This window comes from Anas acuta, chromosome 3 (assembly GCF_963932015.1).
Source record: "Anas acuta chromosome 3, bAnaAcu1.1, whole genome shotgun sequence".
NCBI classification, from domain to species: domain Eukaryota; kingdom Metazoa; phylum Chordata; class Aves; order Anseriformes; family Anatidae; genus Anas; species Anas acuta.
This window is the reverse complement of record NC_088981.1, coordinates 2,600,045-2,618,851: the sequence shown is the minus strand read 5'-3', so window position 1 is coordinate 2,618,851 and position 18,807 is coordinate 2,600,045. Positions and strand designations below refer to the sequence as shown.

General features: G+C 37.7%; 1 protein-coding gene across 1 annotated transcript; it reads left to right on the top strand.

The window, feature by feature from the left end:
* Positions 1–1,061: 1,061 nt before the first annotated feature.
* Positions 1,062–18,124, top strand: PNPT1 (polyribonucleotide nucleotidyltransferase 1). The gene is made up of 29 exons (XM_068675273.1): positions 1,062–1,285; positions 1,618–1,678; positions 2,028–2,102; positions 2,732–2,837; positions 3,754–3,803; positions 4,265–4,328; positions 4,407–4,454; positions 5,047–5,160; positions 5,421–5,607; positions 6,082–6,133; positions 6,427–6,484; positions 6,636–6,732; positions 6,832–6,934; positions 7,419–7,489; positions 7,985–8,021; positions 8,782–8,848; positions 8,938–9,027; positions 9,689–9,742; positions 9,843–9,949; positions 10,600–10,671; positions 10,784–10,847; positions 12,150–12,233; positions 12,672–12,755; positions 14,614–14,720; positions 14,804–14,859; positions 15,359–15,437; positions 15,893–15,940; positions 16,334–16,492; positions 17,258–18,124. The coding sequence occupies exons 1-28, from the start codon at positions 1,095–1,097 to the stop codon at positions 16,487–16,489; spliced, it is 2,382 nt and encodes a 793-aa protein (XP_068531374.1). The 5' UTR covers positions 1,062–1,094; the 3' UTR covers positions 16,490–16,492; positions 17,258–18,124.
* Positions 18,125–18,807: the final 683 nt, after the last annotated feature.

Sequence of the window (18,807 nt, the reverse complement as noted above, 5' to 3'; positions counted from 1 at the left end):
GAAGAACAGGATGTCACAGTTTCTTTTATATACAAGTTATTGAGATGAAGCGTCAGGCATCTGGAGCTAATGGAAATGTTTGTTGTATGCTGGTTACTCTTGACAAGTAAAGCGTTCATGAGAAACGCTTCACACTAATTTTGTTTGGGTTTGTTCCCTGTGTGGGATGGATGGTGCCTTCTAGAAGAGCTTAATTTCGAGATTGCTTTTAAATCATCCTTACACATTTCTGCTCCAGGCCTTCATGATGCTTCTTCCCCAATTCTCCAACATCGTTCTGTTCAACCTCAACAGACTCCTGCTTTATGTTCACCTCCCGCAAAATGCTACCCTGCTGTCTTTTCTGTGCCTGTCACTTGTAACATGCACTTCTCTGCGTTAAGTGTGTTGGCTTCCCTCTCCTTTAAGCTTTAAAAGCCCTAACTAGCTGTCTCCTATGCTTAACAGCTGAAGATATGATTGTGGTACTTGTGACCTTTGCATTCTGTGAGTGTTTCCAACTACTCCTTTCTCTCCTCTCACAAAATCAAACGCATTATTATAACATAGAGCTTTCTAGCTCACAGCAAGTGGGCATTCAGGATTTTAATCAAGTGACACACAAATCTTTCCAGGACGTCCGCAGCAGAGCAGACAGGAATGCCGAAAGCCTGGGGAACGTTCTTCATCTGCCACCTGATGTATTTCTGCACCCAAATAAAACCGCAGCGGCGAACTCTGGGTCTGGCTGAAGCTCTTAGCCCTACCCAGGCCAACCCCCGACTTTATAGATCATTTTATTTCTGCTCTGCCTTGCCAGAAAGATCAGCAACTCGTGGGCACAACAGGAGAACTATTCCTTGTGCTGTCCCCAAGGCCCGCGGGTGTGATTTTTACAAATGCTGACAAAACGCCTTGGGTGCCGGGGCTGGGAGGTGCGACCCCACCGCGGCCCCGCCGCTCCCCTCACGGCCCCGCCGCCCATGGCGGCCGTTTTAGCGCGGCCGTTGGGCGGCGGAGCCCCGCCAGGGGGCGCCGGGGGGCTCCGGGCCGCGCTGACGCCGCAGCCACCGGGGGCGCGGCGGCCGCCGCTGTGCCCGCCCCGTCCCAGCGCCATGGCCGCCGCCACGAGCCGCCGCTGGGCCGCGCTGGGCGCCCTGCCCCTGGGGGCCGTTGGCGGCCGGGTCGCGGCGAGATGGCGGCGCCTGGCGCTGCCGGGAGGCTGCGGGCCGCGGATGGCTCCTGCCCGCGGCCTGGCGGCGCAGCCTGGGCCCGGCCGGGCCGTGGCGGTGGAGGTGGGGGGCAGGTGAGCGGCCGCAGCGGCACCGAGGGGCCGGGAGGGAGCGGGGATCGGCAGCGCCTGCACGGAGCCCAGAGGCGGCGCCTCGCCTGTGGGGCTGGCGGGCACCGTGTGTGGGGCTGGAGGCTTCCCCCGAGCTGAGGGGATCGGGAACGCTGGGGCGAAACCCCCTCGGAGTTGCTTGTGTGGGTGGAGCTCCCCCCTTCCGTGTGTCATGGGGGTTTGCACAGCCGCCCTGAGGTGCAGCCGCTGCCCTGTAGGATGGGTGCTGGGGGGGAGCGTGGGAGGCAACGGAGAGGTGGCATCGCTGTGGGTAACGGATGGTTTCTCTCCCGCAGGAAGATGGAGCTGTCTTCTGGAAAGCTCGCTAGGTTTGCTGATGGGTCTGCTGTTGTTCAGGTAATAAATAATAATAATAATAATAATAATAATTAAAAAAAGAGCCTAGAGTTTGTGGAACTTCACAGGTTTTGGGTGTGAGCAGCCATCATTGATGTGTTCTAGCCTGTAAAAAAGTTGTGCCAAGTCTCAAGTAGCAATTTAATCCCTAATGAAAGTGCAGCTATCTGTTAGGGGCAATGACAGGCTTTTTTTCCAACAACTCGCCTAACTCAGAGAATTATGCGGTTGTTTTTCTGCAGAGAGTATTGGGAACTGGAGTATTAATATATGAATATGTGTAGGACTTCAGTTAATACTTTGGTTGCAGATAATCTTTTTTTCTTTTTTTTTTTTCCTCTTGATCTAGCTAGGTGACACAGCAGTAATGGTCACAGCAGTCAGTAAAACCAAGCCTTCTACATCTCAGTTCATGCCACTAGTGGTAAGTACTAATGACAAAACTTGCTTTGTGATAATTAGTGACAGCCTTTGCTGTGCTAATTATAAAATAGCAGAGCTCAAGATGCTGAGGGGAGAGAGGAAGGCGAGCAGCAGAGTACAGAGCTTGGACCTCAGAACAGCAGATGTTCTGTGAGAGCGTCACTGTATCTGTGGATGAAGTGGTGTTCTCTGGTGTGGTGTTCTCATTGCTGTATCTGTTCTGAAGTGGTGTCAGTGGGTATGCTCTCTACTGAGAGCTTTGTGAACTTGCACGTCTCCCACAGCATCCAAGTTTCAGACATTGTATTTTAGTTGTGTGGAAAAAATGGCCTCAGTGTTATGCTCAAAGGGTTTACAAGTGTTAAGGATTAACGATTCCTATTCTACCTTAAGACTGAATAATAGTGGTTTTCTCAGAGGGTCTGTCCTGGGACATTGCCCGATTAATATTTGTGTCAGTGACCTGGAATTTTTGGTCATCATGCAGGGCGCAGTTGATTCAGCATAGACCTTGCTCTGAGTCAGAGATTAGAGTATAGACCTGAGGTGTCCTCTCCAACTTGAACAATTCCGTGGCTTTGTAATTACTGATCTGTTGTCCTTAGGAATCCCGGTTTTGTTTTTTAAAAGGTTGACTATCGTCAGAAAGCTGCAGCAGCAGGAAGAATTCCTACAAACTATTTAAGAAGAGAACTTGGTACTACTGACAAAGAAATTCTTACAAGCAGAGTAATAGGTAGGCTGAATCATTTTATTTATGATATTTTAAAAATATTACATAATACCTCATGAGCCTCTGCGAAGAGGTAGTAACTTGCAACTGTTGCTTGCAAGGTTGATTGTTTCTGCAGCAATGTCAGGGAAAACGTACCTTGCACTTTCTTTTTGAAGTTTATAGGGGATAATTGTAAAAACTTCAGTCATCTGGGGCTGTATGCATAGTCCTTTATGTATGTGTCTGGGTCTCAAGAACTTCCATGTCACCTTAGTGTATCTAAGATCGCACCTTCATGAGATGTCGCTTCTGCAGTTCCATATCTGCCTGGAGAGGCGGAAGAAAGAACCGATTTAACCATGGCTTAACCTCTCTACCATGGCTTAAGACTTTCACGATTAAGATAACAGCTTTTGAGGTTCAATGTACATGAAGCTGATGTCAAATAAGTCAACGTTTTAAGACTGCATGAAACGAGTTGAGAGAGAACATCCTTTAAGGCCTGGGTTGTCAGAGTTCTACACACTTCAGACAAATAAAGTTAGGGGTAAATCCAGACACCTTAGAAGTAGCACACAGTCCTCAAAGAAAATCAGTAAAAGCATTCCTGTCTTTTATGTCTCTTCATTGGAGGCATTTCTGGTAAAATACTATTTAATAGACCATTTGTATCTTAAACGGTAGAAGACTTTTTTTAATGCTCGTTACTCTGTGTTACGAGACGATTGATATACTCACCCATATAATAAACCTCTTATTTTTCTCTGAGTGCTGGTGGAATTTTAGAGTTGATTACATCTCATGCTAAAATTTCTCTTCTCATTTGTTTGGGTTGTTCATTTAAACTATCTTGTCAGTTTCTTGTGGGGTTTATTAGAAGATAAACCGGATAATGACTGCTTGTTGAATGCTTACACTCTGAATGTTTCTTTTGCAGATAGGTCAATCAGACCCCTCTTTCCAGTAGGCTACTTCTATGATACACAGGTAGGTCGTGCTGACTGTCCTTAACTGCAGCTACCTTTAGAGTGGAAGATTTGGGCATATCCAGTGAAAATTATAAGTGATAGAAAAGCAATTTTTATTAGCATCCAGCATGGCTTTACAGTTTGAAGAAGTCTAATTCTGTAATTCTACTTTTTAGTTTCTCATTTGCATGTCTTACAATGTTTTTATTACATGCTAGTTCTCAAAATGCATTGCAGAGATACAGAGAGAAAATTCAAAAGTGCTCTGTTACAACAGGGGAGAGAAAAGGTTAATAAGTGTTACATGTTATATTTTTCACATGCGTTTTCGTAAGCCTTCTGGCTTAAGCACCTGAACCAGCTTTCCTTTTTAGCTTATAAAAATGTGGAATGTTTTTGTTTTATTGTCCTGAGCTTTCTATTGACAGTTAATAAAAATTTATAGGTCAAAATTATTCACTGTCTTTTATCTTATGCCAGATCCTTTGTAATCTTTTAGCAGTAGACGGTGTCAATGATCCTGACATTCTGGCAATTAATGGAGGTAAGAAAACTCAAAATTATTGCTTGTGTGATTTTAATATAATTAATTTTTGCTAATAGATTTATATCTCAATTCTAGCTTCTGCAGCTCTTGCCTTATCTGATATTCCATGGAATGGTCCTATAGGTAAGTACATATTCTGAAATCCTGAGTATCTTGAATATAATAGGCAAATTAGACAACATTTTCTTACTTCTAAGAAGAATTGGAGTCTAAAGGCCGCTATCTTTTGTTTAATGTGCTGAAATTCACTTTATGATGCATAGAATTGTTGTGCTTCACAGCAGCATTTTTTTCTGGTCTAAATACGCTTATATAAGGATTTATAATCCAGAAATAATGTAATACAATGGTCAGCGGCTCCTTGAATTTTGTCTTTTAAAGCAACTTACAGCTACTTTTTCCACAATGCTTTATAAGAATCCTGTTTCTCCGGGAGCTCAAGAAGAGCTTTGCCATTGCAAATGTGTTATGAGAACTGTGTCACTGCAAATATTTTATAAAGAACATAAGTGCTTCACAGTGATACTGCCAAAGAGAAATTGAAGAATGAATAATCTTGCTTTATAGAGTTGTTTTTAATGTATAGCTGACATGCTAATATTTTAAAACAAATCCTTACCTTAATTATTGCTTTTAGATGTATAATTGACAGAGTCAAATGATACCTTTAGAAGAACTTTTATTATAATAATAATTTTCTGGAGTTTGTTTCTAGGTGCAGTAAGGGTAGGACTAATCGATGGAGAAACTGTTATCAATCCAACCCGAAAACAAATGTCTTCTAGCATTTTAAATTTAGTTGTTGCTGGAGCCCCACAAAATCAAGTTGGTAAGTGGGTTAACTATCAATACCTGTTGAGTGCTCAGTTTGAAAATTGTAGGCCACTTGTTACAGATATTTTTTTAAATCTTTGAAACTTCTGTTTCTAGGCAATAGTAGGAATGAACAATATTGCTAGATAACTTTGGGGTAGAGTAAATTCCATTGTTATGCAGTTTAAAGGTAACCTATATTGTCTTGGTTGAGTTGTAGATTGCTATTGAAAAATAAAATAGTAATTAATCTGGTTTCTGACTTTCCATTGGTAGTTATGTTGGAAGCAACTGCTGAGAATATATTGCAACAAGATTTCTGTCATGCCATCAAAGTAGGGGTGAAGCATACCCAGCACATAATTCAAGGAATTCAACAGCTAGTGAAAGAACAAGGTGTTGTCAAGAGAACTGTTCAGAAGTTATTTGTTGCTCCTGAGGAGATTGTGGAATGTGCAAAGAAGTAAGTTCAGAACAATTTTGACCTAATTTCTGTTAAGTGATTCAGAAATACTTATTAATGATTATTTAATCATTTGTGATTAAAATGTTTGGGATCTTGTTCAAGAAAATGTTTTCAATGTTTAGAATTTCTTGCTACATTTTCCGTAGAAATTTAGGGACACTGCCTTCAGCTCTCCTTTTATGCTTAGTGGGAAGGACAGGGCAAAATAAGTGGTGCAAAAACAGTAAAAGCATTGCAAGCTCATGTGCCATTCTTGTGGAATGGTGACACGAGGAGCCAGGGTTATGTTGGCTTTCATGAATTTTGTCATGGAGGTGATGGGGAGTAGGAGAGCAGCAGGCAGGATGGACAGCTGAGACTAGTGTTTGTAAATGGCAGTCTGGTGCTTTCATTCAAAAAACAAACATCTAGTCTTAAAAGATACTATTTGTGTAATTGCATTTCTGAAATTTCTTTCTTTTCTTCCAAAAGACTTGCTTTTAACAAGATCTACACAGTGTTCACGGATACTAGCCATGATAAAGTAAGTAATCAATTCAAATGTGATTTGATTTAATATAATGAAATTGTAGTAAGACTTAATTTCTTCATGCTAACCTCTTCTCATCTGAATGTATGTGTAAGGGTAATGAATTGTCTTGTCAATTCTTATCTGCCAGAACTAATTTCTTGTGATACGTAATTGATCTTTTTGAAATTGTGTGGAAGTCCTATTTTTCTTTGGGTCTTACAGAACTTTACAACAAACCCAACAACCCAAGCTTCTTCTGTTATTCCACTCTGTAGAGTTAACTGGTTGCAAATCCTGTCTTCTAGATTTCTAGAGATGAAGCAATTAACAAAATAAGGCTTGAAACAGAAGAGCAGCTGAAAGGTATTTTATGTTTTCTTAGTATTTAGAAAATGCTTATATCAAACTAGTGGTACTTAAAATTACAGTGTGCTGTTTGTTGGCCATGCTATTTTAGAAGTTCTCTGAGATTCATTTCCTAATTTCAGTTACGGTTTCTTTTTTTTATACCCAGAAAAATTTCCAGAGGCTGAGCCATATGAAATCATGGAATCTTTCAATGTGGTCTCTAAGGATATTTTTAGAAATCTTATTCTGAATGAATATAGAAGGTAAGTATGTCAAATCCTTACTGTATAATTATTTCTGTCATTTTTTTTTCTCCAAGACTATAGTTTCATTGATTTCATAATTTCTGCTCCTAACTTTAGATGTGATGGAAGAGATTTGACTTCCCTCAGAGATATTAAATGTGAAGTGAATATGTTTAAAATGCTTCATGGATCAGCCTTATTTCAGAGAGGTCAAACACAGGTAGTATTATTAAATTATTTAAGTTCTAAATATAATGTATCAGAAGCCAAAAGGCTTGTACTTTTCATTTAAACATGAAATTTCCTTATTTTATCCTGATAAGAATAATGTGTGCTGGAAGTCTGTGTAATAAACAGGCTTGCACACAGTATTGTGTGCATAATTCATATTTCACATATTATATTTCACAGAGTATTGTCTGCATAATTAAGATCCCTGGTTTTTAAATGAGTGTATTCAGTTTTAGTGAACAAACTGCTACTGACAGGGTAGGAGGCATAAAATCAGTATTTTTAAATGTGATCACTTGTAAGATTGTATAATCTTTATAAATCATGAGTATTTGAGAGAATAAGATTTTCAGAAGTGATAGATGATGGTATCATGTTTGTTGCTGAAATCATTTTTTTATTCTTCATTATCAGTATGAAAAGTTGTAAAACGTAAAAGTGTCTAAGCGCTGTTTGTTTATCCCTTATTCTAGGTTCTCTGTACAGTTACATTTGACTCCATAGAATCAAGTGTAAAATCAGATCTTATTTCAACAGCTGTGAGGTATGTGTATCTTTATGGTTTTCTGTCAGTGGTACTAACAGAGGGTGAGCACTTAAACACATTTTATAAAAGTTGCTGTTAATAAGAATACATTAATTCCATTGACATGTGTGGGGTTGGAGTGTACTGCAGTGTGTGCAGTAAGGTGCTGACATTCTTGAGGTTTGTCTGCTGTATGTTGCATCAAAATTGGCATAAAGCATTGATAAGTGCCTGTTCTATTCCTGACAGCTAGGAAAGCTGCTTAAATGTCTACAAAGATACAACCCTCATATGTTAACTCAAACATGGCATGTTAACTGAGACCATGTTTTTTAACTCATTTACTTAAAAAATAAAATAAAATGAAAAAATGAGTGTGGGTGTTAATGAATCAGCAGATCTGCAGGATTTACTTGGTCAATTTCTAGGTAGAGTTGAATATAATCTTACTACATATAATATTTAGGACACGTTTGGTTGATCTTTTTGACATGGTCTTGTTTTTTTTAACAGTGGAGTTAAAGATAAAAACTTCATGCTGCATTATGAGGTGAGTTTCCACAGCTTTCTGCGTGATTTATATAAGGGCTTCAGCTCTTGCTTTCAGAATTGAAATTGTTTAATTCCAAGAATATGAATTATCTCTAGATCTGCTAGGTTTTGCTAATTACAATTTATATATGAATTTATCCTGTAGTTTATCAACAGAAATGCTGGTTTCCTAAAAAGCACTACATAATTTATAAGCTGCTGTTTTATGCAGCCTTTCTAATAGTTTAACATCAGGTTAGTTTCTTAAAGACAGGTTACTACTGCAGGCAGGATTAACCTGCTCAATTACTTTTAGTAAATTAATGTGTGCAGCTGACATGCTACACTAATAGTTAATAAGTGCTTTTACATCTCCAGTCTTAGTCAGCCTTTGGAACTTGCCCAAAGTATTTTGTACAGGCAAGAGATGTATTTGTGTCATCTGTATGACAGAAGCAAGATTTCTGATATGTGGTTTGACAAGTTTAATTAGAGTAAGCCTGTTGTCCTATTCCTTGGCTACCTTGCAGCTGCTTTATTCTCTTTTGTTACGGGGAATTAAAGCATGAACTAAATGAACGCTGTCAACTAATCCTGACTTGCAAACTAAGTGACTGGTAGAAGTTGTGTGGTTGTTTAATATTTAGTTGTTTGTTGTTGTTGTTTTTACCTTGAGATGCACCAAAACTTCAAAGAGACTTTTTCAAAGTTTCTTTTTCATTTCAAAACAAACACAAGTTAATCTCCTCTATGTGTACTTCTATTTTTTTGCTCTATAGTTTCCTCCTTACGCAACAAATGAGATTGGTAAAGTTACTGGTGTAAACAGAAGAGAACTTGGACATGGTAGGTTAAAACTACAGAAGTTGTTTTACGCTGTAACCTCTAATATTTTGATTGTCTTTTATTTATGGCTTTTATTTGTATTTTATCAGGTGCACTGGCAGAGCGAGCACTGAAACCAATTATTCCTCAGGATTTCCCTTTCACAATACGAGTTACTTCTGAAGTCTTAGAGTCAAATGGTATTATGGCTTTCTTGTTCTTCGAGAAACAAGAGATAATTTGTTCTTAAACAAAAAAACAACTTTGACAAACTACATATAGATGTTTTTGTAGACAACAGATTTCAGTTTTAAGCTTTTTAATCTTGGTGGCTCCAGAGTGAAGAATATGTTAACATGTACTGAAATCCATTCTTCATTATTTAACCACAGCTGGTAACCTTCCCGACTTACAGATAATTCCTGTTTTCTTTATCTCCCCGTTTTGGGAGGAAGCTATTGATTTCACCTTTCTGCAGGTTCTGCTTTGTGGACAGGAGTTCCATGAGAGCAACCTGCAATTTCCTAGCAGTATAGTGAGATTTGGTGTCTGGGAGAAGGAGTTACTGAGGAAAGGGAATGAGTCCCATTTGCAGCTGACAAACTCCCCAGCTTGATGATCATTTTTTACTCAGTATCACAAAAGATTCAAACTATTACCAGTTTCTTGCTAAAGTGTTTTTGCTACAGAAACTGTCTGGTAAAATTATTTATTGTAGTATGTATATGGCTGCATGGTATCTTCTGGTTACCAGAACATTAATTTTCCAACAGTCATTGAACAGTATTACCAGCTAGTCTCGTTTCGAATGCTTCTTACCAGGATTTAATACTATTTTTCTCCTATATTCTAACTCTGTAGGGTCATCTTCAATGGCTTCTGCATGTGGTGGGAGTTTGGCATTAATGGATGCAGGTACAAAAAGGATGAACTGCATATGATAGCGTGTTAAAGGATTTGGAAGTAACCAAAGCTTATTAAAAAAAAAAAATGTGCATTTAATTACCACTATTAGGAGTTCCAGTATCGAGTGCAGTGGCAGGTGTAGCAGTGGGTCTCGTTACCAAATACAGTCCAGAAAAAGGAGATCTTGAGGACTATCGTTTGCTGACAGACATCCTGGTGAGTTTTGGTAGCACAGTGGTTTCTATTGATGTTCAATTCTGTAAAATACCTCTACATCCTTTTTGTAACATTATTTTTACCCACTTAATTCTAGAACATACACTATTGGACATATTAGTAGTTTTGTCTTGCAGCTGCCTCCATTTAAAAAAATCTATAAAATGTCTAGTCATGTTAATTTTGTGTAACTACTCAGTTGTTACTTAAAAGCTCTGATAAGTGTACTATTCCAAATTTTGTCTCTAATGAAAGAAAGGGTCAGAATGATTGGAATCAGTAGTTTAGTGAAACGCACGGTATATTGGAAGGAGAGCAGTTGGCAAGGTTGCTGGGGAGGAAAAATGCACGTGATCATGCTGCTGCTTCCTGTGGCAGCTGGTGATCATACCAAGTAAACTGGGGATTTATTCAAAAACTAGTCCACAAACACAAAAGCTCTCAGCTTATAAGAACTGAAAGGAACTGTGTTAATCAGGAATGGTGAAGTAAGGGTGGGAAAAAAAAGATACAAATCTGAAGTGACACCAAGTCTGCAAGGGGCTCCTAGTCTACTTTGGCTTACTGAAGCCTAGAATGCACTTTTGGTGTAATGAGAATTGGTACTGAGACACAGTTACTCCAATTTCTCTTTCTCCATGTACTGACAGGGAATTGAAGATTACTATGGCGATATGGATTTCAAAATGGCGGGTACTAATAAAGGGATAACTGCCTTGCAGGTATTGTAACATGAAAGATTCATTTTATCAGTCTTCAGGAATGTCTGTCTAAAAACGCTTTCCCTGTATATTGATGCTACTTAACTCACTACTTTAACTCTGTATACATTAGGTTGATCTAAAACTACCAGGAATACCAATAAAAGTTGTCATGGAAGCTATTCAGCAAGGCACTGGTAAGTCCATGTTAAGATTTGCACCCATTATATTAAGTTCTAAAATGTATTAAATTATTTATTTAAATATTTTATTTGGGGGGAGGGGTGAGGGGCTAAGGCAGGCATGGGGATTTAAAAAAAAAAAAGTTCAGTGTTGTATGCAGTGCTTGAATATTAGTACTTGATACAGAACGAACTTATGTGTTTGAGAGCATTTAGTCTTCAAGAAAGAAAAAAAATAATCTTCCCAGCATGGTTATGTTCCATATGGTTGTACATAGTGTACGTGAAAGTGTGTGCTGCTCCTAGAGGTTTACGTTCTTATTAAGAGAACAAAAAAATACTTAATGCACGTGGTATGATTCTAATGATGACCTATTTAGATCAATGTATATCTTCTGGAAAAAAATGCGGTGAAACTTGTGGTAGAGCAAACAGGAGGGGGGAAAATAGGTAGGGTAAAAGTCCTTGACATCTCAGGGAGTTCATCATTAACATGTAGTAGCTCAGTACTCCTTAAATAATACGGGTAACGAAGGCTGATGTGCAGCTTTGGGCAGTGAAATTGGATTGCTTTTGATAGGTGAAAGTTTGGAGAGGCAAGAGTCACCTAGTTGCTATTTAAGTATTTGTTGTTCTTAATACAGTTAACAAACACTCTATTCCATGTTTGTTTTAAATCCAACAGAATAATGCTATCAAAAACAGAGCAAACTGTTTCTTGCATATCATAAATTCAAATATATCTACTATTGAAACTTACTGCTGTTTGTATTCTGGCATGTACAGCTAAAATATTATTGAACCATATGAAAACTGAAGGTACAAGCGTTATTACGGATTTCTCTAGTTGTAAGAAATTTCCACTCAACTGTAGTGGCAACACTTTAACAAGAAAACATTTATTAAAATAGAAGAACTAGTAATTCCTGTTCAAAGGTGTATCACTTCAAGAGGATCAGTTAAAGTTTCAGGCCAGTATATCATAACTTAGCTAATCAAAGCTACACCCTGTTGCTCTCATCATCTCTAATTTATTTAAATAACAGCATACAGTTCTGTGCTTTGTTGTTAACGTTTTGGTCTGCATAAAGTCAATACATGTGCTGAAGGTGTAGAACTAGTACACAGAGCAGAAGGTCCTACTCCAACAAAGGTACACTACCTAAAATGTGTCATATTACTGTGATATATTGTTAAATTAGGCAAGAGGTAGATTTCATGAATGGAAGTTATCTACTTTAATATAAATTTATGTTGCTTTTGTTATAGTCTTATGCAAAACTTTTCCCTCTTCTTCCTTTTCCCTAACCTCTACAGCTGCAAAGAGGGAGATTTTGCAAATTATGAACCAAACACTGGCAAAACCCAGACCTAACAGAAAAGAAAATGGACCAGTTGTAGGTAATTATTAGTTGCATGTTGATATGAATTGATGTCTTTTTATAGTTTATAACAATAAGTTACTGTTTAAAGCAGCTTTTTTAATGAACGTATCGTATTTTTCTGTCTTCCGTGATTTCTGAGGGGAGTTGTTATTTTTTTATTGCCCTGTGGGGCAATACTGTACTAATTCATTGCACGTTAGAAAGCAGAATAAGCTGAAGTTGTGTGGAACTCACAAAATGAGAATAGGGATAGATGCAAGCATTGGAATGGCTTAAGGTAATTTACACTCAAATTACTTACGTTCTAAGTTTTCATTAATTCTAATACTTAAACATGATTTCATCAGTGTTCAGCATATAATAACTAGTTGTTTAAAAAAAAAAAAGGACTTTTGTGATGGTATTCAGGATCATCATACTTAGCATTTCAAAGTATATTTATGTGTTCTTTCAGAAACTATCCATGTGCCATTATCAAAAAGGTTAAGGTTCATTGGTCCTGGGGCCTATAATTTGAAAAAACTTCAAGCACAGACAGGTAAGACATCTTTGTTTTCCTGTGATTGTTTATCCTTATGTGTTAATAGCTTCTCTTCCCTGTACAAAAATCACTAGTATGGGGTTTTAATTAGTGGAACTTGGTAGCACATAACAGTAGCTGTGCTAGTAATTTAAGTGTTAATACTACCTTTCATGTCCTTTCAGAACCTAGACAAAGGTAAGCTTAAACTTTACAAATTGTTTTGTAGAACACCTCTGTTTAACACCTGAGGGCATTTGTGTTTCAGTAGAAACATCCTAGCAAGTTATATAGGAAGAAATATTAAGTGTAGAAGGCGCTTTATACTGCAGCCTGTCTAACAGTGTTTAGACTAGTATGTTTAGCCATTCCAATACTCAGTACAGATCAACGTACAGTAAAGGCTCACTAAATAAGAGATTCCAGTGTTTCAAATAGATAAAGCTCATTTTGGCTATTCTGTTGTATAGATTCTCTGCAGAAGTGCTTGTAGGTTTTCTTGCAGCAGGAATTTCCAGAAGTGTGGTGAAGCCAAGCAGGTCTGATATGTTATGAACATGTTGCAGTATAGATCAAATATACGTAGCCTTTCTGCCTGTAGACTCAAGCTTTTTGATTAGGAAGAGGTACTGAGCTCTTTTCTATGGTGCTCTTGCCCTGCATTCTTAGGACTCTGTGAGGAGTTTGTATCTGCTCTTAACATGCTGGGAAATGTTAGAAATAGAGCTCACTATCACATTGCAGGAGTGATGTGTACTGGGGCTTAAACTAGTAACGAGTAGTGTGGGAGAAGTTTAGTGACCTCGTTACATTTCTTGGAAAAAAAAATTGTTCTGCTCGACATTAGGTGCCAAATTCAAAGTTCTGTATTGCCATTTCCCAAATAGGGCAGCTGATGCTTTGGTAGAGGTTGGTCAAAATTAGACCAATAGCTGTAGTTGGCCTCAGAAGTTAGTGGGCAGAATTTTTAAAGCGTTAAGAACTTTACGTATTTGAGAGGCTGCGCTTTGTTTGTTACTTTCAAACCAGTGAAGCTAGACTTAATCCAAACTTTACACCTCGCCAACATGATGAAGCTAATAATCAGCCACTGTTCAGCCATGGCAGAGGTGTTTCTGCTGTGATACCATTAAATATATCAGATTTTTCTGAGCACTTATCTGTAAGTACAGGTTCTTTCTTTCGTTGGTTAATATAGCAAGATTTCACACATTCCCTATTTTTAGAGAACTACATTTTTAAAATGTTTGATGTTCATAGCGTATCAAGTAGATGTTCTGCTTCAGCTGCTTTGGACTTGGAACTCTTTCAATAATCTAGCTGGCTCAGGTAGTGCTTGTTAGGGGACTGGGTAGGAGAAAAGAGATTATGCTACTTTGACTGAAAGCATACGTGGCCTGTTGGATGGAAAACTAGTCGAGAGGTGTGAAGAATTTTACTGTGCAACCTTACTATGTTCTAGCTCTGAAAAACTTTAATTTCCATCAGCTATTAATGAAAATTACAGTTTAATAATTAAATTCATTAACATTAATAAAAAAAAAAAATCTAAGATTAAATTAAGCTCTCAAGATTTTTTCCACTTACAGTAGGGTTATAGTAAGCAATGATTGTGCAAATGTAGATAGTTGCATGTGGAACACAAGTTCGTCCAGGTTTTGGCATGCATACCTCTGACATGGTTTCTATACAGTTGTATGTAGAGCTGTCCAGTGCCTAATCTGAAGAATATTTGAAATGATGACTCGAGATCTTTGTCAGACTATGCAAAACCACTTTGCTCTGTGCAAGTCTTTACTACGTGCAAATTTTCTGCTTGCTGAAAAAATAGGAGTGTTCAGTGAGGATTCTTTCATTAATAAATTCTATTTCTAAGGTGTAACTTTAAGTCAGCTGGATGAAGAGACGTATTCTGTGTTTGCTCCCACACCTAGTGCTATGCATGAAGCAAGAGAGTTCATCCGTGAAATCTGCAAAGATGACGTAAGGACAGACTTTATGTTAGCTGTTTCGGTTTGCAGTTTCTGAGTATGCGTCTTACTGTTTTTTTCCTCTTTTCCCTACAGCAGGAAGTTAATTTGGAATTTGGTGCAGTTTATACAGCCACAATTACTGAAATTAGGTATGAAAAGTGCTCTGAAATTGAATTGAATTTATTTACATAGATATATTCCTGATAGGATTATAAAATTGGTTTTTAAAGCCAAACTTCTGATGGTGATGTTGGCACCTGCATTATCCCTAGTATTTTGCTGTATTGAAAACATTCTCTTAATAAGGCTTTTTGCTATTTAGTTGTTAGAATGTCTCCTTTAATTACAAACTTGAAGGTCTTTTTTCATCTTTGTATCTGGGAGAGGTGATTGGAATTTGCTTTCACTTTTTTGAAAGGACAAATCTTGAATTGAAATGGCAAGCACTTCTTGGATGTACTTTGTATTTTAAAATAGTTAGGACAGTGTAGTTTCCATCCGGTTTAGATTAAGGAGAAATGCATAGCCATGGTTGAGAGGAGAATTTAAAAAAAGGATGATGCTTGTGTTTGGAATAAATTTGCAACACAAGTTATATACAGACTTCTATCGGTGTATTTTTGAAATGACTGTTGTGCTGTTTTCCAGAGATTCTGGAGTGATGATAAAATTGTATCCGAACATGACACCAGTGTTACTTCATAATTCACAGCTTGATCAAAGAAAGGTAATGCATCCTTAAACAAGTGTAAACTAGAGATTCTAAAACACTTTTTTTTGTTTTTAAATGAATTCTTAACTAACCCAGTCTCCATCAGCTGTAACACACATACTAGAGTCTAGAGTCTATTTTTGTAACACAAAAAGCTGTCTTAGACTAGCAGCATTTTCTTGTTTAACCTTTGCTTGCCCTGTGTTTAGAGCTGCAAGGAGTCTCGCTGTATGCTTGCTATCATTGTGTTGTTGATACTTTTATGGACATCACATCTTTTGGTCTAATACCCGTTCTATGTAACGTAGAAGTCTGTAGTTCATTAGTTGACTAGTTCATTGAGCCACTTTAGTCCATGCGTGGTTGCTTGAGATGTAGCAAGAAGACATCTGTATGGTTTTTTTTTTGTTTGTTTGTTTGTTTTTTTCCCTCCTGAAAACTGAGTTTTTCTGAAAAATTATCTGTTCTAGATTAAACATCCTAGTGCCCTGGGATTAGAAGTTGGACAAGAAATTCAGGTAAATTTTTTGAACTTTAAAATGATAACAAACTGCTGTTCATATTTTAGTACTTTTGATTTTTTTTGTTGTTTTGTGTTTCTGACGGAAATACTTTGCTATATGAGATTGCTTTTCTGTGCTGCCTAAATGCCTGATCACCTCCAATCAGAGTTCTTAGCGTCATACCCTTGCTATCTTAGGTACCATGTTGACCTGACCAAGCAGCATAGAACAAACAGTGTCTATTGTATGTGGTTTTGCATATTTTTTTGTTTTCTTTTAAGCATTTTCCTCTCTTTTTTTGAAGCTAATTCTATCTTTAAGTTGATCAGTCTCATATGGTGATTTAACATAACTTTATCAGATCTGAAAGCGGTGTGGTGGGCTTAAAGTGGTAAGTTTTCTTAACAGGTTAAATACTTCGGACGTGATCCAACTGATGGTAGAATGAGGCTTTCACGTAAAATTCTGCAGTCACCAGCCACAACTGTGCTTAAAACCCTCACAGACAAAAACAGCATTGTGATGGGAGGTAGTGTTCCACAGTCATCTACTTCATCTCAATGACTGGTAAGGCCACAGGAAACATTTGACAGCTCAGTACTGTGCCTTCTTTACAACTGTTGTATAGGACTATCAGTCTGTTTCTTGTACCCTAGAGCTGATGTTCAGTGTTGTGTGAATGCTGCTTGCCAACTGTTACAATTTATCATAAGGTAGCACCTTGCCTTCCGTATCATTTAGTTCTGAAGAGCTTGATGCTGTAAAAAGAATACAAATTTCTTGACAGCTTCAGTCATTCTAGAGAGTGAACTTTCTCCAAAACCAACATACCTGTTAATCTAGAATACCTGTTAAATATTCTGTCTTCTCTACCCTACCACCATTCTTTATATTGGGGTAGAGGGAAGGGCAGGGTAGGGGAAGGTGAGGTTCTTGTTTGTTTTGTTTTATTTTTCAGTTTTCTTGAAACTGAAACTCACTTACTGGAGTGCCAAAAGCTCTTCTCTAGAACTAGTTTCCAAGCATGCATTTGATGATAGATTTGTCTCAACTTTTCCCAAATCTATTGTGTGTATTCTGTTTTCCTTAGGAAGCTGCTAGAGCTGGAAGGTATCTGATCATAAGATTAAGAGTAATTGTGCAACGAGGTTGGCAAATAGAGTTGCAAATGCACCCATGATAACTTAAGGCGATCTGTGGCAATCTTCTACAAATGATTCACAATGCTAGAAGAAATTAAAATTCAGTGAAGAAAATTACAGTCTTTCAAAAAGTGTTTCTGAATTTAATGTCTTGATATTAGTTTGTTACAGTATTTTCTTTCTCTTTCAGGAAAAAAGGCCTGGTAGTTCATGGAAACATTGAGCCACCTTTGCTTGAATCTGCAGATGTCTTCACAAGAATCTGTATGTGGATGGTAGTGAATCATATTTTTAAAATAGATGGTATTCACACTTAAAGGTGATGTAGAACTTAAAAGTATTCAAACTGATTAAAGCATTGTTCAGAAGAAACAGGAACAACCAATATTCTTACATTGTGTAGCATGGGTGCGAATCTAAGAATGTGGAATTGCATAGACTGAAGAGCAGACTACTTCAAGTCATTTCAGTGCTTAAGATTCTTCCTGCTGCCATCTCAGGATAAAAATGCAAAGATGGAAGGCAAGTACTTAGAGGTACATCCTGGGAGAAGGAGTTCTCCTGTGTATTTGGTTGATGAGGTATGACAGTGGTTGAGAGGCATACTTGGCCAGTCCAAGTTTTACTGGCTTTTCAGTGTCTAAGACTTAAATCTTGAGCAAAATGTGGAAACTTTACAAATTATCACCTGTATCATGATGGGCACTCTTTCAGATAAATACATAATAACTGCCATAGGGTTCAGACTTGCTAAGGTATCTGAGCAGAAGGGGGACAAAAATGAAGAAACATCCTGAAGCAACATCACTTATCTGGGTTCATTAGTACTGAGTTTTAAGATAAATAATAAAAATATTAAAGTAGTTGTTTTACAATAAACAAATGATGTGATGTTTCTTTCCGCCAAAACTTCCTCATTAAGAGTCTCAGAATTCCAGACCTTAAAAATCAGTGAGGTATCCCTTGTGGCGTACCCAAATTTGTAGGAAAATCAAGTTTCTAATGGCAAGTCAGCTCTGGACCTCCTGAAAGAAAAAGAGAAAAAAAAAAAAAACAACTGTGGAGAAGAGAAATGTGAATGTATAGTAAAAACTATTTTTGTCTTTTTTATTCTGACCTAAAATATTAAAAAAAAAAAAAAAAGGCCCCCTTCTTTGTTGTTGTCTGTCTTTTATTATGGAAAATGGAAAAAATTTTCCTTAACAATCTTTGTTCTTCTGTGAGAACTGTAGCCCTGTATTTCTTAGTAAGAATTCTAATGTCCTTGCTTCCTGTGAGTTAACTTAAATGGCTGGTATCCTGGTTGCTCCCTATCATCCTGGATAGTGTTAATGAAATAGTGATAAATGTTAAAATTTCTGAACAGAAGCTCAGAAATATTTTCATTTCTCAGAACCGTTTTCAGAAATTGACTTTTGCAATCTTAATTGGTTTTCCAAGGCTTAGCTTATTTTTATTATAGACAATTTTCTGTAAAGCTTCTTTTCGTAGTAAACAGAAGGGTGTCATAGTTACTAAAATACTAATGCTAGGAGCTTTTTAGCTGGCACATGGTTGCATTTAGATTCTTTGGTCTCTTAATTTTCAGATTCAAATGTTTGATACAAGTTGTAATTTCTCACTCATAGTAACAGCAGTATTGATGATTTGTTAGTCTGTGTGATAGGTGGTGATCTTGCTAACTAAGCTGTTAGGGGCGCTGGAGGATTTTTGCATAGCGGGGGACAATACTTGTGTGTT